Here is a 25,283-nt window from a genome sequence, read left to right as displayed (position 1 = left end):
GAGGTCTCCTGAGTGAATATTGAAATTATATTTCAGAATCATCTCCTGGTATCCACAGAGGCTTAAGGGCAAACATTCAAATTTCAACTTCTCTGCAGAAATGATATGAACTTCCAAGAGCCATTTCATTCTGTGTGATGATTGCATTATCAAAAGAAAAAAGTGCCATAATTATTTCAGGGATTGAAAATGGTTCTGAGAGAATGCAGCATGCTGGGTAACTCCCTCAGCTGCCTGCACTTATTAAGTTGTTATCTCTGGTGCACTGCCCACCCGGCAGGCAGTCATTTCACATCTCAATTCTTCAATTTTCTGCAGCTTATTATTGTACTTCCCCACTCGGACTCACTCCGTGGCATCCGCAGCCGAACAGGCGAGGCAGATAATGTCAGGTGCCACTGTAATTGGCACTTCATCATCCAACTTTGAGATTCGCACTGTGCCACAAGATGACTCCTGATTTTCTCTTCCCCTTTTTCGAATAACAATGCCTCGTCATCTCACAGTCTGTTCACACACTATAAAATTCATCCAGAGAGAACGGCAGAATGGGATGTTTGGCAAGGCTTGAAATCAAGCTGATTGAGAGGCACAGTGCACTGGCAATCTAAACGCCGGGGCTAAAGACCGAGAGGGCCACCAGGAGTTCAAATCCCATAATGGCATGAGGAGGATTTTACTAGATCATCTGGAATGGAAGGCTAGTATTTGTTTCACCATTACCATGGCTACTAATGGTGGAAAAAATGATCTAGTTCATTGAGCTCCATCAGGGGAGGAAATGTGCCTTTCTTTCCAATCTTGTCTGCCTATAACACCACACCCTCAATGATATGGTTGACTCCCTCCAAAATGGCTTTGCAACCATACACGTCATCTTGGGAGACGGAACACAGCAACACAGCTGCTCCTTCCTGTTCCTGTTAGAGTGGGTCATGTAGGAGGAAGGAACTCTGGGTAACGATAGAAATTGAGGCTGTGATGAGGAAAATGGGGGCATGGGCATTTAGGAAATGGGCAATATGGTGGTATTTGTCGATGTTTCTTGAGATAGGGTGGTTTAAGAAGAGAGCTCTCAACCTTCCACGAGGGAATTAATAAAAAGGGAAAATGACCCCACTGTAGGAATTACATTTTATGAAAATACCTGTCACACATTTACAAGTTAGCGCTGTTTACTGTGGACAAGCTGCTCCATGAGCCTATGTGTTGCAAGTTTTGTCCCTAGATTATTTTGTTTTATTGGTGTCATGTGAACTTTGCAATAATACACTACATTCCTACATGAAAGGCAACCTTCAAATTGAACTGGTATTAACTCAGCAGGTGGATGTCAAGTGTTGGCATTCTGTTATTATTACATTTCAGTAAACACAAAATTGCGAGGTTCTGTTCCAAAGTTCTGGAAAACCTATTGAAGCAGCCTTATTAATATGAACCATATCATCCAAACTTGCTCATCTTCTTCACACTGGCTGAGGGTGCACAACATGTCTGTTCTATCATCTAACAGAAACTACAGGGTTCTTTGATATCCCCCGTTTGCAAACTGGGAGATAATTAATAGAAACGTAAGTATTTTTTGGAGGAATGAGCAACGAGCACCTTGACTTTGATAGGATGACAGTCAATTTAAAACTCAATCAAATTCATAAGACATGATCTACCACACATAAAAATTATCCCTCATCAACCCCTGTCTTTCCAAATGCATGTTTCTCTTGTCCCTCAAAATTCTCTCGAGTAACTTTCCTACCACAGATGTTAGGTTATGGTCTGAAGATGCCGGTTCTTCCATGATGCCCTTCTTAAATAGAGGCACAACACTAGCCACCCTTCAGTCTTCCGGCACCTCACCCAACATTGGTGAAGCCCACCTCCAGAGTATTATGTTCAATTTTGGTCACCGTGCTACAGAAAGATGCCATCAAGCTGGAATGAGTGCAGAGAGTATTTCCGAGGATTTGGCCAGGACCTGAACTATAGGAAAAGGTTGGACAGGTTAGGACTTTATTCCTTGGAGCACAGGATGCAGAGCGTTGACCATATAGAGGTGTACAAATTCATGAGGGGAATAGATAGAGTGAATTCACGTCTTTTATCCAGCATAGGAGAATCATGAACTAGAGGGCAGAGACTTTCGGGGAGAAGAGGGAAGTTTAATAAGATCCTGGAGGGATAGAGGGTGGTTTGTATATGAAACAAGATATCACATGAAGTAGTTGATGCAGGTACAGTAACAACATTTAAAAGACATTTGGATGGGTACATGGATAATAAAAGTTTAGAGGGGTATGGGCCAAGTGCAGGACTAGCTTAGATGTGGCATTTTGGTCAGCATGGACAGGTTGGGCTGAAGGGACTGTTTCCGTGTTGTGGGGCTCCTGACAGACCTGCTATCCCAGAATCTTTGCTGGACCCTCTATACCATGCAATGTTTTTCTGTAGGCAAAACAATATTTGTTAAAAATTAAAAACATTTGTAAATCTAGTTTTTAACAGTGATCTGGCCCTGCTGTCACAACAATGCAGCTATACCATGTATATCCTTGGGTAATATAATTTCTTGATTAGTACAGGTGCCTGAGGCTATGGGGAGAAGGCAGGAGAATGGGGTTATGAAGGAGAGATAGATCTGCCATGATTGAATGGCGGAGTACACTTGATGGGCCGAATGGCCTAATTCTACTCCTATCCCTTATGACCCAGACATTTAAAAACATACTCAGTCCTTTTGTTTTTTTCTGAACAAAGTGAACAATCTCACATTTTCCACATTATATTCCATTGGTTATGTTATTGCCCACTTAATCAACTCATGCATATCTGCTTGGAGCCTCTTTGCTACCCACATTCGCGTTGTATTTCATGTTATTGAAAACCATAAGATGCCAATCTAGTGCTAATTGGCATTTTCACTACCCACACTTGTACACCATGGTAACCGGATGTACCATCTGCAAAATGTATTTCAGGTGGAATGTAATGTAAGGGTTAAACAGACTATGGCAGCTAAAATGGAGTTTGTCGGCTAAATTAGCAGCACCACGTTTCAAACCCTGCTTAGGAAAACAAATAGATGTTTTTGTAGAATGCGGCTGGGCTTGTACACTCTGGAGTTTAGAAGGATGAGAGGATATCTTGTTGAAACATATAAGATTGTTAAGGGTTTGGACACGCTAGAGGCAGGAAACATGTTCCCGATGTTGGGGGAGTCACAGTTTAAGAATAAGGAGTAAGCCATTTAGAATGGAGACAAGGAAACACTTTTTCTCACAGAGAGTTGTGAGTGTGTGGAACTCTCTGCCTCAGAGGGCCAGTGGAGGCAGGTTCTCTGGATGCTTTAAAGAGAGAGCTGGATAGGGCTCTTAAAGATAGCAGTCAGGGGATATTGGGAGAAGGCAGGAACGGGGTACTGATTGTGGATGATCAGCCATGAGAGAGATAAGTTTTTTTGGCCTTCCATCACAGCAATGTGATGGATGTTTATGTAAAATATGTTGTGTCTTGGGTCTATTTGTTTGTAATGTATGGCTGCAGAAACGGCATTTCGTTTGGACCTCAAGGGGTCCAAATGACAATAAATTGAATTGAATTGAATTGAATTGAATTGAATTGAATTGAATGATCACATTGAATGGCGGTGCTGGCTCGAAGGGCCAAATGGCCTACTCCTGCACCTATTGTCTTTTGTTTATTGTCTCAGGCTAACTCGACGGGCCCAGTAAATCATGAGACCACCTGTGAGGTCACTGAGATATGCTTTGTCTTCCTAGAGACATCCGAGACTAGCGGATCAGTAAATTCCCCCCCCCCAAATTCTTCCAAGGTACTTTTAATTCTTGTTTCTTTCTCACAGTATGAGGAACATAGTGGGTGGCACGGTGGTGCAGCGGTAGAGTTGCTGCCTTACAGCGCCAGAGACCCGGGTTTGATCCTGACTACGGGTGCTGTCTGTACAGAGTTTGTAAGTTCTCCCCGTGACCGTGCGGGTTTCCCCCGGGAGCCCCGGTTTTCTCCCCCACTATAAAGCCATACAGGTTTGTAGGTTAATTGACTTTAGTAGAACTGTAAATTGTCCCTGGTGTGTAGGACAGTGCTCGTGTACCGACCGGTGGGCTGAAGGGCCTGTTTCCACGCTCCAAACAACTATACTAACCTATAGGGACAGCCACAATGCAGGAGTGAGACATTTGTATCCAAGAGTTCTGATAGATCAAATACTGTGATACCTGCTGCGATATAGCGTAGCCGATGACAGCATCTCCATCAGGAACCTCCCATGATACCACTGCTGAGTTGGCCTGCAGGTGTCGCACTGTGACATTGACCGGAGCTGCTAATATGTCTACAAATAGAGAAAATAATCATGTTTAAAAAAAAAAACCTTCAATTGGTACTCTTCACATCTCCTTAAAACAATATTATTCATGTTCATACGGAAAAGGAGTAGAATTAGGCCATTCAGCCCATCAAGTCTACTCCGCCATTCAATCATGGCAGATCTATCTCTCCTTCCTAACCCCATTCTCCCTGGCTTTTCCACAATCATTAAAACATTCCTCTGATTGCTTGAATTTGCACAATATCCATCCAAATTATATTGTTCCCATTTTTGTTTCTAATTGGGCGGCACGGTGGTGCAGCGGTAGAGTTGCTGCCTTATGGTGCCAGAGACCTGGGTTTGATTCTGACTACGGGCGCTGTCTGTATGGAGTTTATATGTTCTCTCGGTGACCTGCGTCAGTATTCATCGGGTATTCTTGTTTCTCCAAGTCTACTCCGCCATTCAATCATGGCTGGTCTATCTCTCCCTCCTAACCCCATTCTCCATGCCTTCTCCCCAATCATTAAAACATTATTAGTTTAGTTTTTATTGCCATGTGTAACGAGGTACACTGAAAAGCTATTTTTATTGCATGCTATCCAGTTAGTGAAAAGACTATACCTGATAACAATCGGGCCACAGTGTAAAATGTAGAACTGATATGTCAGTGGCAGCTTAGGGTAGTTTTTCTTCTGATCTTAATCCTTCCACACAGGTCACATTTACTAACACAGAAGCATATACGGTAAGTTGATAACTATTTAAGTTTCTCTCTGGCAGTACTATCATGACTTACAAATGACCATCTAAACAGTAATCCGCAGAATAAGCCCTTATTGGTAATAATGAATAAATAAATGTATTTCTGACTGAGAAATAAAAATTTTTACAAACGTTCATCTGAGTTTAGTAACTTTTTAAAATTTGAATAATATTTCCATTGCCTTAAATTTCTGTGATGAAGTGGTTTACTCGTTAACAAATGGATATCTATCCACTTTAAGGCATATAATTCAGGTGCAAGGATATATAACCAGTCCCATCATGTGGATTTGATGCTGCCTCCCTCCGAGTGAATCCTCATTGAAGATTTGACATACAAACAGGGCAATCAGTATCTAAGCAACAACATCACACCCTGGTCACTTAATTTCCTTAGATATATCTTTCCCAAAGTTATATTTATACACAGTACAAATGGAAAACCACGTTACATAAGACAGATAAGAACACAGGAGGAATAACATTTCTGTCTCTGGGACTTGGGAGTTCATGTGTGCTTTCCAATGGTGGGACAATCAATGATCCAAAATATTCACAAAACTCTTCTTCATGCTGGGTTTGGGTTGTGAGTCAACGATCTGCTGAACCCACTCCTATCTGGAGCACGGTCAAACTGCACAAATTTCCTTTTGGGGGAACTCGCTGCGATGTAGCAAAGATATTGTTCTCTAGCAGCTTCTCTCATCGGCAACTTAGACGGCAACTTAGCTGCTTCCCCCGTTTAGCTCCCTGCCTTTTGTCACTGGGGGTCGTAGCCCCTTTTACAGATTAATAACTGAGTGCTTTAGCCTCAACATTTAACGTGACTCACTAAGTGACTATTGTAAATTGTCAGGGACTTAATTTGTAATACATTAACATCATTAGCTGGCTTCCACAGGATATGAACAGAAGCTGAAGCTTATCTCCCTAACTACCATATTGCAACTGCTGATTTTACAATGGAGTAAATTAACTTAAATTATAACTGTATCTAAATTAGCCCTGAAGTAGTGTTGGATTACTTTATCAGTTCCTGACAACATATGTAAATGTTTCATGTTTATTAATTTCACGATTTAGAGCACACTTTTGGCTGCGAGGTTGTATCCATTCTCTTGCTATCTATGAGCCTGACATTTCAACAACTGTTTTGCTTCATCACCAAATGGTCCTGGGAAATCAAACTGACTATTAAAAATGCAATAGCAACATCAATTTTCTTTAGTTCATTAAAAAACAATGTTACACTATTTTACCTTTTAACGTATGTCTCAGAAGAAAGTATTATCAGAATCAAACTTGCCGAAAATGCAAAAGGCAGGAAAGATCAGTGGTACATCACAACCCCTTCGGTTCTGACCTCTGTCCATGTGGAGTTTGCACGGTCCTCCCGTGAGCACATGAATTCCCATATCCCAAATATGTGCAAGTCAGTAGGATAATTGACTGGGGGCCCTGTTTCCACACTGTGCAATTTTAGCTGTGCACTTATTGTAGCCTACCTTAGCAATTTAATAGATAAGGTTCTAGTTTTAATTTTAGAGATACAATGTGGAAACAGGCCCTTCAGCCCACCAGATCCATGCCGACCAGCGATCACCTGTACACTAGTTCTATCCCACACAGTAGGGACAATTTACAGAAGCCAATTAATCTACAGACCTGCATGTTTTTGGAATGTGGGAGGAAGCCAGAGCAGCCGGTAAGAAAAACACACAAGGAAATTTACAGACAGCATCCACAGTCAGGATCGAACCCAGGTCTCTGGTGCTGTAAGGCAGTAACTCTACCGTTGCATCACTCTGCTCCCCTGGTGTCTCAGTAACAATGTTTAATTTTTCCAAAATTTATTTATTCTGTATAAATTCAGTTTCATTTCTCTGTGGCCCGAATACAGCAATGGTTATTTCAGGCTGTGATTATGCTGATTAAAAAATGCCCTAAAACTGATGGATTACAATCGGTGTTACGTGACATCCCGTAAGCTCTAAGCAGTGATGCAAGGAACAGATTACATTGCAGTCTAATATTAATCATAGTTATAATTGCCTGTTCAAATTTTCTATTAAAAAAATATAAATGAAAGTGAAATATATTTCTCATAATAGAGGGATTTATTCCCAAATCACTCTAATCTAAATCTGTGGGGAATCTCCAGACTCCACAACATCTACAAAGAACGGAACAGAACAGTTCAGTATTTAACTCAGCTACCAAGTGGCTTATCCACAGAACTGCAGATGCTGGAAACTTGAGGGAAGCAAAGTACTGGAGTAACTCAGCGAGTCAAGCAACATGTGTGGAGAGAATTGATAGACCAACTTTCAGGCTCCAGCTTCCTGCAGTGTTCACGGATATAGAAACATATAAATTCAGTGCAGGAGTAGGCCATTCAGCCCTTCGAGCCTGCACCGCCATTCAATATGATCATGGCTGATCATCCAACTCAGTATCCCTTACCTGCCTTCTCTCCATACCCCCTGATCCCTTTAGCCACAAGGGCCACATCTAACTCCCTCTTAAATATAGCCAATGAACTGGCCTCAACTACCTTCTGTGGCAGAGAATTCCAGAGATTCACCACTCTCTGTGTGAAAAATGTTTTTCTCATCTCGGTCCTAAAAGATTTCCCCCTTATCCTTAAACTGACCCCTTGTTCTGGACTTCCCCAACATCGAGAACAATCTTCCTGCATCTAGCCTGTCCAACCCCTTAAGAATTTTGTAAGTTTCTATAAGATCCCCCCTTCTAAATCTTCTAAATCTTCTAAATTCTAACGAGTACAAGCCGAGTCTATCCAGTCTTTCTTCATATGAAAGTCCTGACATCCCAGGAATCAGTCTGGTGAACCTTCTCTGTACTCCCTCTATGGCAAGAATGTCTTTCCTCAGATTAGGAGACCAAAACTGTACGCAATACTCCAGGTGTGGTCTCACCAAGACCCTGTACAACTACAGTAGAATCTCCCTGCTCCTATACTCAAATCCTTTTGCTATGAAATATATCTTATTAGGTCAGGGAAATTGACTTATCTACCTTCATAAGCCTTCGAATGCTTAGCACCTCCTAGCCTGTAATACACTATCCTTGATTCTCCTCGTTTGCCACGGTAGAGCCGCCTTCCCTGTTTTATTTTTTCGCCAGACAGGGATGAACGATTTTTGGAGTTCATCCATGCAGTCTTTAAATCTTTAGTGCGTTGGTTTAAGGTGAGATGGAAAAGATTTAATAGGAACCTGAGGTGAAACAGTTTCACACAGAAGGTGGTGGATATAAGGAATGAGCTGCCAGAACAAAAGTTGAGGAAGGTAAATGACATTGAAAAGACATTTTGGATAGGTACATGGATAGGAAAGGTTTAGTTTAGTTTAGTTTAGTTTAGAGATACAGAGCAGAAACAGGCCCTTCGGCCCACCGAGTCCTCGCCGACAAGCAATCCCTGCACATTAACACTATCATACACCCACTAGGGACATAGAAACATAGAAACATAGAAAATAGGTGCAGGAGTAGGCCATTCGGCCCTACGAGCCTGCACCGCCATTCAATATGATCATGGCTGATCATCCAACTCAATATCCTGTACCTGCCTTCTCTCCATACCCCCTGATCCCTTTAGCCACAAGGGCCACATCTAACTCCCTCTTAAATATAGCCAATGAACTGGCCTCAACTACCTTCTGTGGCAGGGAGTTCCAGAGATTCACCACTCTCTGTGTGAAAAATGTTTTTCTCATCTCGGTCCTAAAGGATTTCCCCTTTATCCTTAAACTGTGACCCCTTGTCCTGGACTTCCCCAACATTGGGAGCAATCTTTCTGCATCTAACCTGTCCAACCCCTTAAGAATTTAATTTTTACATATACATTTACCAAGCCAATTAACCAACAAACCTGTACGCCTTTGGAGTGTGGGAGGAAACCGAAGATCTCGGAGAAAACCCACGCAGGTACAAACCCCGTACAGACAGCACCCGCAGTCGGGATGGAACCCGGGTCTCTAGCACTGCATTCGCTGTAAGGCAGCAACTGTACCGCTGCGCCACTGTGACCGCCTGAAGCGGTGTGGAGGGATTTCCCACATTACCCAAACACAAGGTAAATAGGAGCCGGTGTAGACGAGTTATGCTGATGGGCCTGTTTCTGTGCTGCATGACTATGACTCCAATGAAAGATCATTAATAATTTTGACATTCTGAAGAAGAGTCATTCCGAATAAAACTGTTTCTCTTTGCACCAATGCTGCCGAACCTTCTCAGCGTTTGCAGCGTCTTTACTGTTTCCAGTTCAATATTTAATGACTGTTCAAATACCTTGCATTACATTGATGTTGCTCTCAATAATAGGACTGCGGTTTGAGTTGTTTTGAGTCTAGAGATAGTTCTTGATATGATGATAGAGCTGAAGAAAAAAACATAAGGGAAATGCTTTGCTGACAGAACTTTAAGTGTTAACTTAGCTGACTCCTATTAAAAGGTTCCATCGAGGGGATTTATCGCAGTCGCTGCCTCAAAAAGGCTGGCAGTATCATCAAAGACCCACACCATCCTAGCCACACACTCATCTCCCTACTACCTTCAGGTAGAAGGTACAGGAGCCTGAAGACTGCAACAACCAGGTTCAGGAATAGTTACTTCCCCTCAGCCATCAGGCTATTAAACCTGGCTCGGACAAAACTCTGATTATTACCAACCACTTTCTGTTATTTGCACTATCAGTTTATTTATTCATGTGTGTATATATTTATATCATGGTATATGGACACATTTATCTGTTTTGTAGTAAATGCCTACTATTTTCTGTGTGCTTAAGCAAAGCAAGAATTTCATTGTCCTATACAGGGACACATGACAATAAACTCACTTGAACTTGAAGGTAAATCTCAACAAAAACATAATGATTAGGATTCTTGGAGACAACTAGAATCTCAGTCTGTAACTTTACCTCTCCTATCAATTACCGTGGAGGTGACACCTGGTTGCAACTCTTAAATAAGAATCTTTCTGGGAATATTTCAGATTATATCTGGCATTGTGTACTTTTATTTCAGCCGGTCCTAATTACCTTGTGCAAAATAGTACACTCAACTGTGTAGGTCCCAGGAACCTAACATCAACAGTGCAATTGGAATCCCAATGGCAAGGTTTGCTGCAGTTGCAAGGGGGCAGAGTAGTGGGCATTGTGGGTTGATTGTGGACTCTGTGGAGTTTAGTTTAGTTCAGAGATCCAGCGTGGAAACAGGCCATTCGGCCCATCTAGTCTGCCCCAACCTGTGATCACCATACACTAGCACTATCCTACAAGCTAGGGACAATTTACAATTTTTACCAAAGCCAAATTATCCTACAAACCTGTACATCTTTGGAGTTTGGGAGGAAACCGGAGCACCCTGATAAAACGCATGCGGTCACGGGGAGAATGTACAAACTCCGTACAGACAGCACCCATTGGTAGGATGGAACCCAGATCTCTGGCGCTGTAAAGCAACAACTCTACCGCTGCGCCACCGTTCCGCTCTGTTATTTAGTCCATATGAAAGCACAGTTGAGGCTCTTCAAGGTTCACTTGATGAGACTATGGCCAGAAGGAACAATATATGATGCTCAGATGTAAGAATAGCCAGTGCTGACTTAGTCTTTGTTAAACAATGACACAATGGAATTATAGAAAGGGTACGCTTCAGAAGATGCCCATGAGCTCATTGTCTCTGGTGATAACGGCTCCCCACAGGAGGTCTGTAGCCCTACAGCTCATGGCTCTTCAACAGGAGGAGCAGATAATACGAACATACTGCCATTCATTGTTGCAGCTTACACAAAGTCCTTTTATTTGCACAAACACTTCCCCATAACCTTTCCACTGTACTTATAATCAATCACCTGTATTGATCTATTAATAGTTTTAGTGAGAGAGTTATACAGCATTAAAAACGGTCCTTCAGCCCGACTCACCCATGCTGACCAAGGTGCCCATCAGGGTCCCATTTACCTGCAATTGGCCCATATCACACTAAACGTTTTCTATACCTGCCCAAATTTAGTTTAGTTTAGTTTAGTTTAGAGATTCAGCTTGGAAACAGGCCCTTCGGCTCACTGAGTCCGCACCAACCAGCGATCCCCGCACAGTAACACTATCCTACAAACACCAGGGATAATTTGCATTTATACCAAGCCAATTAACCTACAAACCTGTACGTCTATGGTGTGTGGGAGGAAACGGAAGATCTCGGAGAAAACCCATGCAGTCACGGGGGGACCGTACAGACGCCTTACAGACAGCAACCGAAGTTGGGATCGAACCCGGGTCTTTGGCACTGTAAACGCTGTTAACTGGAGGCAAGACGTCAACAGATGACCTCAGGATATATATACTACCTCCAGTTTAAATTCCATTTGGAATATTTTGGAGGACCAAGAAACCAAGAACCAAGAACCAAGGATTGCCGGCCCTGATTTGTTCTGGCCTTTTCTCGCCTCCTGTTTATCCCCCCCCCCCCCCCCCCCCCCCCCCCCCGCCACCCCCACCCCCACAACCTCTACTTCCAGTCTGAGGAAGGGTTCTGACCCGAAACATCACCTATTCTTTTTCTCTGATCCTTACTCCAGCACTTTGAGTCTATCTTCAGTATAAACCGCTGTCTGCAGTTCCATCCTTACACTTAAAATTGTACCAGGTGTTTGGACAGGGATTTTTCGATATGCTTCTGAGAAATCTCATATAACATTCCACCTCACAACTCTATTTGTTGAAGCAAGCAAGTATCGATGATCACAACACCTTAGTGCAGAAGAACCATTTGTATAAACCTTTGTATAAACCATTTCAGTCCGATCTCTCACTCTCTATTTGTGCGCATGTAAATCTATCTTTTCCAGAGAGGCAAGATGATAGATTATGGCAAACTGGCCATTGGGTCTGCAGACTCATTGCGGTGGCATCAGCATATATTATTTGGTATATCCTTCACCCAGCAGTAAAAATAATCCTTTGTGACTGTGTACCATAAAATCTTACTTCAATATCGCACAGAATTATCACTAAGAGCATCCTGAACAGAGTGCATAGATAAATGGCACCGTTTATGCAGCATTTGCTCAGTTGCTGTCAGTATCAATTTTCGGAAATCCCCAAGCTTCCCTGTGGACAGTTCAAAGTCTCACCCTCTCCCTAACTCTGGCAGAAAACTCCTTCAAGTTATCATGTTCATAGGTCATAGGAGCAGAATTAGGCCATTTTGCCCATTGAGTGTACTCTGCCATTCAATCATACTTGATCTGTATGGAATGAGCTTCCAGTGGAAGTGGTGGAGGCAGGTTCGATTTTATCATTTAAAAATAAATTGGATAGGTATATGGATGGGAAAGGAATGGAGGGTTATGGTCTGAGTGCAGGTAGATGGGACTAGGGGAAAATAATTGTTCGGCACGGACTTGTAGGGCCGAGATGGCCTGTTTCCGTGCTGTAATTGTTATATGGTTAAATGGTTATCTATCTTTCCCGCTCAGCACCATTCTCCTGCCTTCCCTTTTTTGGGATTTGACATCCTAAAAGCCCTGTCCCACGGTACGAGTTCATTCAACAGCTCTCCCGAGTTTAAAAAAAAATCAAACTCGTGGTAAGCACGTAGAATGTATGTAGCGGGTACGTCGGAGCTCGGGGACGTCTCTTAGCGGCTTGTAACGCTAACAGCAGGTACTCGGGAAACGCGGTAAGCTCGGGAAGACACGTGACGATTTTTGAAAAATGTCCATGAGAGCCCCGAGTACCTACGAGCGGCCATTACCGTAAATCTCCGAGTTTGAATCAGGGCAAACTCGGGAGAACTCTTGAATGAACTCGTACAGTGGGACAGGGCTATTACTAATCACAAATCTGTCAACTTCCACCTTAAAAATACCCAATGACTTGGCCTGCACAGCTGTCTGTGGCAATGAATTCCACAAATTCACCAACCTCTGAATAAAAAAATTCCTCCTCATCTCCTTTCTAAAGGTGTATCCTTTTAATCTGTGGCTATGGCCTCTGGTCCTCGACCCACTAGTCGAAAATCCCCTGCACATCCACTCTATCCCTTAAAGGCAGTGGATTGTGATCTCTCCGGTAGCTGCACTATCCCAATCCATCCTGCCTGAGGTTTGTTCTATGAACACCCATCTTTGCGATCCCCAATGTAAATAAGAGCACCCTATAGATCAGAGGAAGGGTCCCGATCCTTCACCTCTCCATTTCCTCCACAGATGCTGCCCGATCTTGCTGAGTTACTCCAGCACGCCGTGTTTTGCACTAGATTCCAGCATCTGCAGTCCCTTGTGTCTCCTCCATGCTACATATTTGATGGAATCGAACACAAACTTGGAATAATCACTGCAGAATTTAAAATGTGAGATGCAAGTGTTAAGGGAAAGCCTTTACAGCAAAGACTAACAAAGAACAATGCCCATTCCCACATTTGGATTGCCATTGTCATTTTCTAATTTCAATGTAAATGCTTCTACAAATCTGGGAAGCTGTATCCTCACCAATATACTTGCACCACCTCTCTGGGGTCCAATCTTTAGACACATTCGCAAGGATGACGACCTCAAGGTGTCTGGTTTCTCTTCCCCATTCCTCTTGTAAATCAGAGCTTTCATTAGACCATGTCACTGAGGTATTCCCCACTGCTGCTCTCATTTCATTTCCCTGCTGTCTGTTTTCATGTCATTTGTTCCTTCCCAAGCTGCACAACATCCACAAAAGGTCAGTCCAATGTTTTTTGTCAAAATGGCTTCCTCCCACACTCCAAAGACGTACGCGTTTGCAGGTTAATTGACTTAAAAACATTGTAAATTGTCCCTCCTGTGTGTAGGATAGTGCTTTGTGTGCGTGGATCGCTGGTTAGAGCGAACTCGTAAATTCGTAGGACCAAAGGGCCTGTTTCTCCGCTGTATCTCTAAACTAAACGAAACATCAGAGTGCTCACTGAATCGTAGACAATAGCCATGTCTTAGTCTTCATCTCTCACAAAGGAATTTGTAGAAATTGTTCCCATTGGTACAGAGGTCAAGAATTTCAGAACATAAAATGTAGGAGCAACTTTCTGGGCTTGAAATAAATGTCTTGTTTCCTACATTACAATAGAGACTGCACTTCAGGCCTCCATTGCAGTGAATGACTTTTAGGCACCCCAAGCGAGCAATGATTGGTGTACAAATGAAAGTAGCATCTCATTTCCTGGCTAAGAAATTTTCCTTGACCTCAGTGACCTGAAGCTGCAACTCCTCCGTGGTGTACGGTAAATCACTAGATTCAGACAACAGAGTTTGAAGTATTTTATTACACTACCAACTAATGACCCTGTCCCACTTAGGAAACCTGAACGGAAACCTCTGGAGACTTAACTTTCATAGCAAAAGGATTTGAGTATAGGAGCAGGGAGGTTCTACTGCAGTTGTACAGGGTCTTGGTGAGACCACACCTGGAGTATTGCGTACAGTTTTGGTCTCCAAATCTGAGGAAGGACATTATTGCCATAGAGGGAGTGCAGAGAAGGTTCACCAGACTGATTCCTGGGATGTCAGGACTGTCTTATGAAGAAAGACTGGATAGACTTGGTTTGTACTCTCTAGAATTTAGGAGATTGAGAGGGGATCTTATAGAAACTTACAAAATTCTTAAGGGGTTGGACAGGCTAGATGCAGGAAGATTGCTCCCGATGTTGGGGAAGTCCAGGACAAGGGGTCACAGCTTAAGGATAAGGGGGAAATCCTTTAAAACCGAGATGAGAAGAACTTTTTTCACACACAGAGTGGTGAATCTCTGGAACTCCCTGCCACAGAGGGTAGTCGAGGCCAGTTCATTGGCTATATTTAAGAGGGAGTTAGATGTGGCCCTTGTGGCTAAGGGGATCAGAGGGTATGGAGAGAAGGCAGGTACGGGATACTGAGTTGGATGATCAGCCATGATCATATTGAATGGCGGTGCAGGCTCGAAGGGCCGAATGGCCTACTCCTGCACCTAATTTCTATGTTTCTATGTTTCTATGTTTGCGCCCCACCCAAGGTTTCCGTGCGGTTCCCGGAGGTTTTTGTCAGTCTCCCTACCTGCTTCCACTACCTGCAACCTCCGGCAACCACCTGCAACCTCCGGGAACCGCACAGAAAACTTGGGTGGGGCGCAAAGTTTCCATTCAGGTTTCCTAAGTGGGACAGGGGCATAAGGCACATAGACTCATGTATACATGTACGCACTCGCACACAGCAGAGCAAGCCGCAGGATCTTCGTGTTGTTGATCACCTGGCACCATTCACGACACGGTCCAAGGCTGGGACTCTCTCCTCCTGGAAGGGCGCCCCACACCATCTTTTACGGCATTTCTTATCTGATCAGAACATGCCATACCCCCTCCCGGAGTCAATCATAAGCCCCCCCCCCTGTCTGCAGTGTTTCTCCACTTCTAGCAGTAGGGGGCGCAGGTGGTCCGCCAATGTGTTGTGCTCAGCAAACAAGATGTTCGCAGGCATTGTAAGTTCGACGGCATGAACAGGTGCAGAAAACATCTCCCACTTGTCTTGGGAACATCTTGTTTTCGAAGGGTTTTCGACAGACAATAGACAGTAACTTCTGAACTTAAATCATTATTTTTGTGGTTTTCTTTTTGAATTTTGCCACCTCGAAATTGACCGAACAATAAGGCAGAATCAGTCTTTACCATTGTGTGAGGGTTTGCTGTTATTCTGGCCATTAAATCCAATAAACACAGAGAGTTTGGGGTTCATGAAGATCTCTAAAGTCTAAAGACAGTGCGCATCAAGCTGTGAGCACCAGAGCAGGTGGCAGAGGGAAGAGATTTAAACTGTTACACAGCAGCAACAATTTGTTTTTCCATTTGCCAAAAAGAATTGTGCAAAATATTCAGGATTTTTCATGGCACTCACTTCACACAGTTGAAGGTGGGAGAAGGAGAAGGGGGAGAAAGCCCAGTAGAGTCGGGAGAGAAATGGAGGCTGATGTAAGTTAGAAAGCTGAACCAAGAGATATTTTTACAAGCACAGCAATGTGACTATAATGACATATGTCTAGAGATTGAAAAGCAGCAACAGAATAGGTGGTGGCTTGTGAGATTTTAGGGCATAATGGATGAACTTGTAGCTAGTGGATTTGAGTGCAGAACATAGTCTGAAGGTCTTGACCAGAAAAGTCGCCCATTCCTTCTCTCCAGAGATGCTGTCTGTCCCGCTGAGTTACTCCAGCTTGTTGTGTCTATCCTCGGTTTAAACCAGCATCTGTAGTTCCTTCCTTCACAGATATTTTCATTCCGTTTTTCAGGGCCGTGGTGTGACCACACCTTGACTATTGTGTGCAGTTTTAGTCTCCTTATCTGCAATAGGGAGAGGGCAGCGAATGTTTCTGGGATAGACACAAAATGCTGGAGTACCTCAGGGGGTCAGGCAGCCTCTCTGGAGAAAAGAAATAGGTGACACTTCGGGTCGAGACCCTTCAGAGGCAGGACTCGCACATAAGGGTAGATTGGAACAAAAAAAGTTAGAAAAGACTGAGAGGGTACATCATTGAAACATAAAATCCTAATAGATGGGACAGACAACATGCAGGAAATGTGTTGCTGATTGTGTAGATGTTCAAAACAGTTAAGGATATGGGGTAAGCCAAGTAACTGTGCTAAGGGAGGAAATTTTAAACAAAAAGTGGTGAACCTGTGGAATTATTTATAGCAGAAGACAGTGGAAGACAAATCATTAACTATATTCATAAAGCAGTGAAGTATAATCACTGGGTAGGTGGCACGGTGGTGTAGTGGTAGAGCTACAGTGCTAGAGACCCAGGTTCGATCCTGACTATGGGCGCTTGGCTGTACGGAGTTTGTACCTTCTCCCCGTGACCTGCGTGGGTTTTCTTCGAGATCTTCAGTTTCTTCCCACACTGCTGTTTAGACTTCAGAGATACTGGAAATAGGCCCTTTGGCTCAACGCTGACTAGTGATCACCCCATACACCTTGCAATAAGATGTCCATCTCTAACCTCTCTACTCATGTGCTGGATGCTTAAAGGACTTGAGAAAAATGTAACAAGCCACGTTTGGTGACGTTGTTCATCTGGGTGGTGGGGTGAGTTCTTGCGAGGAGGTGGAGAGGAGTCAGGGGGGGTGTAGGCTGGCCAAATGAATGATCAAGGAGAGTGCAGATAGGTTGAATGTGAAGTGATTCACTTTGTTAGAGAAAATCCCAGAGTGGAGAGACAATGGTGAGAGAATGATTGCTGTGGTGTTCGTGCCCTTGTACACGAGTCAACATGAAGTTAACATGCAGTTAGGAAAGCAAGCTGTACCTGGACGTAACAGCAAGAGGATTCGAGTCAAGAACTAAAAACACCGGATTGACACTGCATAGCAGCCTTGTGAAACCTGACCTGGAATATTGTGTCTACCTATAATGGAGTACAATGAAGATTCAGCAGATTGATTTCTTGGATGCAGTATTTGATCTTGAAGTAGAGATTAAACCACATGCAAGATGATCACATCAGTCTGAAAAAATATTTCAATTGAATACTTACTGCCAGTAAAGTGTGTGTTAACCACAGGGAAGAAAAAGAGCAAGTCTTTTGTTATTGCTGGATTAATGATTCTTAGGTTGCGGCTGAGCTTATGTCTGAGATTTGAACATGTTTGACTAAGATGGGTGAATCTAATCATTCCTTCTCTGAGATACCATGCAATTGGTTGACAAGGCACGTGGGCTGGGCAAAGATGATGAACTTTGCTCATAGTGACACGACACACAAAATGCTAAACATTGGCCTACAACAGACTGAAACAGTTTAAAGGCTTTTGTCCATTTAGAGTTAATTAGTACTAATTATAGATAATGAAGTAAGGGTGGCACAGTGGCGTAGTGCTAGAGCTACTGCCTTAGAGTGCCGGGTTCAATCCCGATTACGGGCACTTGCCTGTACGGAGTTTGTACGTTCTCCCCGAGATCTTCAGTTTCTTCCCACACTCCAAAGCCATGCAGGTTTGTCGGTAAATTGGCTTGGTGTAAATATAAATTGCTCCTAGTGAGTGTAGGATGGGGTTAGTGTGTGGGGATCGCTGGTCGCTGCGGACTCAGTGGTCCGAAAGGCCTGTTTCCGCACTGTATCTCTAAACTTAACAAAGTGGACGGGAGAAATTAGAGATTCTTGTCCACTGGTCAGGGTAATTCTCCTGTAAGTATCTTCCCTCAATGAACATCATTAAAACCGATTAACTGATCACACTTTGTCGCTGCTCTCCAGACCCCATAGTCAGAATACTGTCTGCCTCATTTGTCCACGTAATTGTGACTATGCTTCAAAAGCTACCCTGTGACCTTTAAGCATTTCCTGGGTCATCTCAAAGTCGTCAAAGACACTACATGTACATATGCTTTCTTTGCTGAAACCGTATTTAATAACATGTCACGATTATAGAGGATTTTAAAGATGTCCTTAAATTTGGTTTAATAGACTTAGTTTCCCTCAAACATAAAAGGGGTGATTACCAGCCCACAATCCAGCAGCAAATAATAATCGCAGAGATCGGTAATAAAATTAAAGTAGAATAAAATTGTAGTAATCTGACGTCTAATACAAACTCGCCGACTTCCACAGTTATCTGGACTAGACCTCCTCTCACCCTGCCTCTTGCAAAGAATACCACACCCTAATCTCAATCTCCATCTCCGCCACATCTGTTCTCAAGATGAGACTTTCCATTCTAGGTCATCCGAGATGTCCTCTTTCTTTTGTAAATGTGTATCTGTAGCTCCATAACATTAAAATTCCTGTGCAGCAGAAACTTGGCGTTTTGAATATATTTCAGATGTCTACCATGGCAAATACTATCTTTGTTTAACATATGGTTTGAAGAATAGCAGAATGAGTCACGGACAAGTTTATATATCATAAGAAAAATAAAAGACCCCTGCGGGCAGGCTTCTTATGTGCAATGAATCTTGACTAATAAATGCGATGAAACTTAATGGTGTATTGAAAGGGCAGTTAGACTATATATAAAAATAAGGAAGGAGGGATTTGTAAATTGAGAAATTAATAGGTAAACATGCCACAATTCAGAGAAATGGGAATCCACGCTGCAGCAACCCGAGACCTTGGGTGAATGCCAACGCTTGTGGGAGGAGAATGAAATAAAGATCGGGAAAATTAAATAAGGATATTCTTCAACATCAAGAGTGGAGAAGTGGAGGTGGCAGTGAGAAAATGAGCTCATAAATCAATGGAAGTAGCAACCTGGGTTACTAACGTAATAAAATAAATAATGCACTGTCACCAACAATGAAGCAATAGAAATGGCAAAGATGATTTAAACTTCGATAGAACTTAAATTCAATCACACATAAAAATCTGAATTTAAATAACCATTGTACCAACTTTGCAGTGTGCATTAATTTCTCCACATTTACTATATTATGCGCAGTTCCGATTTTCATGTTGTTAAATAGTTAGAGTGGGATGGTAAAGATTCAAAGCACATTAACAAGGACAAGAAATGCAAGCAATTCCCTAACAGGAAAGGTTGGGGCAAATTCCTCTGGACATGGGAAGTGGATTGGGAAAGGTCTTTCAGATCACAAATGGTTCAGATGCAGTAGGTGCAATTTTCCACTTGTCAGTAGACAAACTGAGCAGGAATGTCGCTAATAATGTGAGACGTCGCTAATAATGCACAGAATTCAGGAGAAATATCCGTATTCAGACATGATTTATAACTTCCGACTGGCAGCCACATGCACTGGTTGAGGCTATTAGCATTGATAGATTTACAGAGCTGCATGACATATACAGTGAGGTTAAAGTCTAGAAGGTTATAAGGAAGTGGAAGAGTAAGCAGCAAGTCTTATGTGGAATGTAAGCATTAGCTTTGATCAACACGGCTGAATGGACATTCTATGCTGAGGCAATAGGCTGATTCTCTATTCCCGAAGCTTTGATTGTGTACACCCTTTGCCGACTTCTTCCTTAATTCACTAAGATAAGGAAAAGGATACGATTGCCTAATCTTGTTGTAAACATTTCAGGATATTTGATGACATATCGTTTGACAATCAATATATCTGACCCCTCTAATGCTGGGTCCAACCCTTCAAGGACAGACGCAAAATGCTGGAGTATTTCAGCAGGTCAGGCAGCATCTCTGGAGAAATGGAATAGGTGAATGTGAAGTGATTCACTTTGTTAGAGAAAATCCCTAAGCGGAGAGACAATACAATACAATACTGTTTTATTCGTCACATTGCACATAAAGTGCAAGTGAAATGAATTTGTCAGCAGCGATACAATGAGAAAGAACACACAATAAACAATAACAATTTAACACAAACATCCACCACTGCATTTATCACTGTGGTGGAAGGCACAACATTTGACCAGTCCTCCTCCATTTCCCCCCGTGGTCGGGACCAAAGTCCAGAGTCAGTCCAGAGTTGGCTCTTCCCCACCGGAGACCGCGGCTTCAAGTTGGTGTAGGCCGCAGGCTGGCGGTCGAAACTCCCCTCTATGGGTGATGGTACGTCCACGCCGGGGTCCGCGGTAGAAGTTGGCCGCGGGCCGGCGGTGGAAGCTCCTTCTTCTCCCGGGTCCCCCACGAGGGATCCCGGGCTGCGGACGCCGCGCCAAAAACGGACACGCTGCTGACACGCAGTTAGGAAAGCAAGCTATGCCTGGACGCAAGTGCAAGAGGATTTGAGTAAAAGACCAAAAACACCTTATTGACATTGCATAGCAGCCTTGTGAAACCTCACCTGGAACATTGTGTCTACCTTTAATGGAGTACAATGAAGATTCAGCAGATTGATTTCTTGAATGGAGTAATTGATCTTGAAGGAGAGATTAAAACATATGCAAGATGATCACTTCAGTCTGAAAAAAAATCTCAATTGAATACTTACTGCTAGTAAAGTGTGTGTTCGTTCAGTAAAGTGATGGTTCAGGTCGAGACCCTTCTTCAAGAAACGTCACCAATTCCTTTTCTCCAGAGATGCTACTTGACCGTTGAGTTACTTCAGCTTTTTTGTGTCTTTCTTTGGTGTAAACCAGCATGCACAGTTCCTTCCTGCACATCTGTGCTTAAGGGTTTGCATGTCCTACCATCAGCCTGAAATGTTGACACAAGGAACAGCAGACGCTGAATGCAAAAGAAAGACACAAAGTGCCAGAGTAACTCAGTGGGTCAGGCAGCATCTCTGGAGAAAATGGATGGATGAACATGGACCTCATATTCCACTTGGATAGCTTACAACCCAATGCTATGAACATTGAATTCTCCAATTTTAGATAACTAACCAACAAACACCTCCCCCCCCCCCCTTCCACTCCCCCTCTTCCCTGTGCCTCATCTGGAAATGCACCCATTTACCCCACAATCCCACCATCATTCCCCTCCTCCCATCCCCTTCCACATTCATTCCTTCATCTAGCTTCACAATTTATGCCTCTACTCTTCTTATTTCACAATCGTTTATCTTCTCATCTCTGGCCTTTGTCCAACTCCTGTCAATCAAGTGTGTAGAAAGGAACAGTAGATGCTGCTTCGGACCAAAGATAGACACAAAGTGTTGGAGTAACTCAGCGGGTCAGGCAGCATTTCAGTGTCTATCACCTGTAACTCAAACCGCCTTCACTTGTATCCACTCATCACTTGTATCCAGGCTTTGCTCCAGCCCCACCTAGGTTCCAGCTTTCTTTCCCCTGACATAATCAGTCTGAAGAAGGGCCCGACCCGAAACATTATCTATCCACGTTCTCCAGAGACGCTGCCTGACCCGCAGAGTTTACTCCAGCTCTTAGTGTCGTTTTTTTGCCTGAAATGTTGTTTGGTCATTAGAACTCTCACTTTGCCCGTTGTCTCTGATGAAGATAAATTCAGCCAATGGCAACAGAAACCAACCAGAACGGCATGATTTAAAAGGTAGAGCCCAAGAACGTGAAATTTTACATCTGTATTTCACTTCAATAGTCCTCAATAGTACTTCAATATTTACATAATATTGCTCCAGAGTATCTACTGATGATAGACACTCAGGTCTGATGAAGGGTCTCGACCCATTCCTTCTGTCCAGAGATGCTGCCTGTCCCGCTGAGTTACTCCAGCATTTTGTGTGTATCTTCGGTGTAAACCAGAATCTGCAGTTCCTTCCTACACATATTTACTGATGACATTTTGTTGATCAATAAGTTGGAGGTGGAGTATGATATATAAAGCTGACAACTGTCTGTTGTATTGCAACCAAATTCAATTTATACATGAAAAAAAATGAAGCAGATATTATTACCAAAACGACAGCATCTTCTTCTGTTTGAAGATTTCAGAGTAATTATAGACCCAGACTACGTATACTTATCCTTAGCAGCCAGGGTGCAGCCAGGGTGCTGCTGGTACCATTCAGCTCACCCTGACTTATAACCTGTGTCCCGAGGTGAGCTGGAGGTCAGATTCCGATGCACCTATTGCCCAGTTTCACCAGTGGACTCAACGTTGAGTCCACATTGAGTCTACATCCAGAGGCAGTGCGCAAGAACTGCCACAACCATTATCCTTCTAGCCCTGAGATGGCTGGCGAAGGCAGAACAACACATTCGATGATCGAATGGATCAATGACTTAGGGTAACACAATCATTGCAGGTAAGAGGTTTACCTATTTTTATTTACTTTCAATGAATATTTTTAATTAAGCTCCAGGGTTTTGAAGCATTTAAAAATTATTTTTATTTCGCTTGTAATTGACATTTATTTGTGAGCAGTTTTTAATGGCATTCTAAAGCCATTGACGACAGTTGAGCAGGTCATTTTGAGGCTGGTCCTCAGACAATGGCTTTTTTTTGTTGTTTAGTTTAGAGATACAGCGCGGAAAAAGGCACTTCAGCACACCGAGTCCACGCTGACAAGCGATCACCGCACATTAACACTATCCAACACGCACTAGAGGCGATTTACAATGTTACCATGCCAATTAGCCTACAAACCTGTAGGCTTTTGGGGTGTGGGAGGAAACCGAAGATCCCGGAGAAAACCCACGCAGGTCACGGGGAGAACGTACAAACTCCGTACAGACAGCAGCCATGGTCAGGATCGAACCAGGGTCACTGGCGCTGTAAGGCAGTAATGCTACCGCTGCGCCACTGTGTCGCCGTCGGCACTGTGGCCTTGCTGGAAATTCCTGAACACACACACGTTGATTAAAACGAGTTTATAGTTACAATAAAAGATTGAAAAAAGAATGAAAGTCCACAGACGCAATCGAAGACGTGACCTGACCATGTGCAAGTCAGCAAGTATAAATAAATTAAATAGAAGAAATTTGTCACTCTTCAAATGAATATCTTATAGAGCAGATAGTCAACGAGAGCCATGAAACAGTTCGACTCACATTAATACCATATTTGAATCCACAGTCTGACCTGGGAATTAATGCAATGGAACACATTTCCACAATAACTTTACATCATTAGACATCATATTACTCTAATTGTCACAGCTAAGTCTCAGTTCTACAACAAGAATTACTTTTTCCAGTAAATAGTTGGAAAGTTAATTTTGGTTTTTACCTCTCCACGATGAGAGAGGTTAGCCTAAACTGCCTGTTGTTGGCAGGTGGGACACAGTTGCACACTCACATGAAGGAGGAATGCTCAAAACCAAAACTGAATCCTTGCTACTTCTATGGTGTTGAGAGTCTGCAGTGTCTGTTCTCCTGTTGTTGCTTGGCGCTACTTTTGCCCCATACTGGCCCATCCAAGAAACAGTGTCTGCTGATTGAACTACTCCCTTTGTAAACATCGGCTAGATATCATTCCACCTGCATTAAGTCAATCCACTGTGTTCAGATTATCATGTATGTTGTTTAATGCACACTGCAGATTTGGACTTAAATCCCATTGCATAGGAGAGTGAGGCCAGACAATTACAAAATCACATCTTGAAAATTATCACCCCATTGTTAAAGTGATATCAGGTTGGATTGCTGCACAGTTAAAGGGGTGGCACACGAGAATGATATTCTATCGCATAGGTCTAAGGTAACATGCATGATAGACCAAGCTTTGAAGTCTTGAACACAGAATAAAAGGCCCTGTACTTGTGAACGTACACCATTGACACAATTGCAGAGGGGGTGAGGTTGAATCAGGGGAGAAACATCAGGGAATAAATGTATTTTGATGGGTCATCATGTGTGATGGACAATGGAGTGGGTTGCGGAGACAATGTGAATGGAAGAGAAATGACAACTAGGGTCATGCAGGGATTACTTAGACAAGGGGAAGACTAGAGGTGACAATCAGATCGGCCATGATCTTATTAAATAGCAGAACAGGGTTTGGGGAGGAGAATGGAGGGGGGAGGGGGCAAGTGGTCTCCACCTGTTCCTAATTCATATCTTCTTATTTTCTCAGGTTTCTATGATTGGGATAGAGTCCAAAGTAGAATTGGTGATTAGGAGCAATCACTACAGAAAACATTGAAAAGAGAAGCTACCTGAAGGAGGATGGTTGCTTCCAGTTTAGTTTATTGTCTCGTGTACCAAGGTACAGTGAAAAACGGTTGTTGCGTGCCATTTACAGTATGTAGATATATGATAAGGGAATAACGTTTAGTGCAAGTTAAAGACCGCAAAGTCCAATCAAGGATAGTCCAAGGGTCACCAATGATATAAAGTAGTTCAGGACTGCTCTCTGGTTGTGGTGGGATGATTTAGTTGTCTGATAACAGCTGGGAAGAAACTGTCCCTAAATATGGACCATGGAATGTGGAGGTTTTCAAACTTCTATATCTTTTGCCTGACGGGAGAGGGGGGAAGTGGTAGTGGCCAAGGTCCCAGACCCTGTCACAGTGAAGTTGGGTCCCTTTAACCTACATCAATATCGGGCTTAGCTCTTTAGTTAAGGGCGGCTTTTGTGTGTGGAAAGCCTGCACCATTTGCTGGTGTTGAATGCATGAGGCATCTTTGGCCAAATGATGGCAAAATGAACACTGTGCATGGTGTGATTCCACTTCCGCCTCTCGGATTCACCTATAACATGTTCCTGGAAAGTTCAGAATAAAATTTCAGAGACATTGTATTGATTGACCGAGTGTCTGATCACATATAGCAAATGGGTTTTTGACAAAATACCACCTTGTGCTACATTGCCAGGCAATGGACTTTCCAAGATAATCAGAT

General features: G+C 43.1%; 1 protein-coding gene across 1 annotated transcript in view; it reads right to left on the bottom strand.

The window, feature by feature from the left end:
* The window catches only part of fndc5 (fibronectin type III domain containing 5), a 60,363-nt gene that overhangs the window by 23,173 nt on the left and 11,907 nt on the right, over positions 1–25,283 (bottom strand). The window contains exon 2 of the mRNA XM_033045150.1: positions 4,233–4,348. Coding sequence (XP_032901041.1) covers positions 4,233–4,348 — 116 coding nt within the window. The remainder of the gene's footprint in view (positions 1–4,232; positions 4,349–25,283) is intronic.

This window comes from Amblyraja radiata, chromosome 27 (assembly GCF_010909765.2).
Source record: "Amblyraja radiata isolate CabotCenter1 chromosome 27, sAmbRad1.1.pri, whole genome shotgun sequence".
NCBI classification, from domain to species: domain Eukaryota; kingdom Metazoa; phylum Chordata; class Chondrichthyes; order Rajiformes; family Rajidae; genus Amblyraja; species Amblyraja radiata.
The sequence above is the reverse complement of the archived record's forward strand: the minus strand, read 5'-3'. Positions and strand labels throughout refer to the sequence as shown.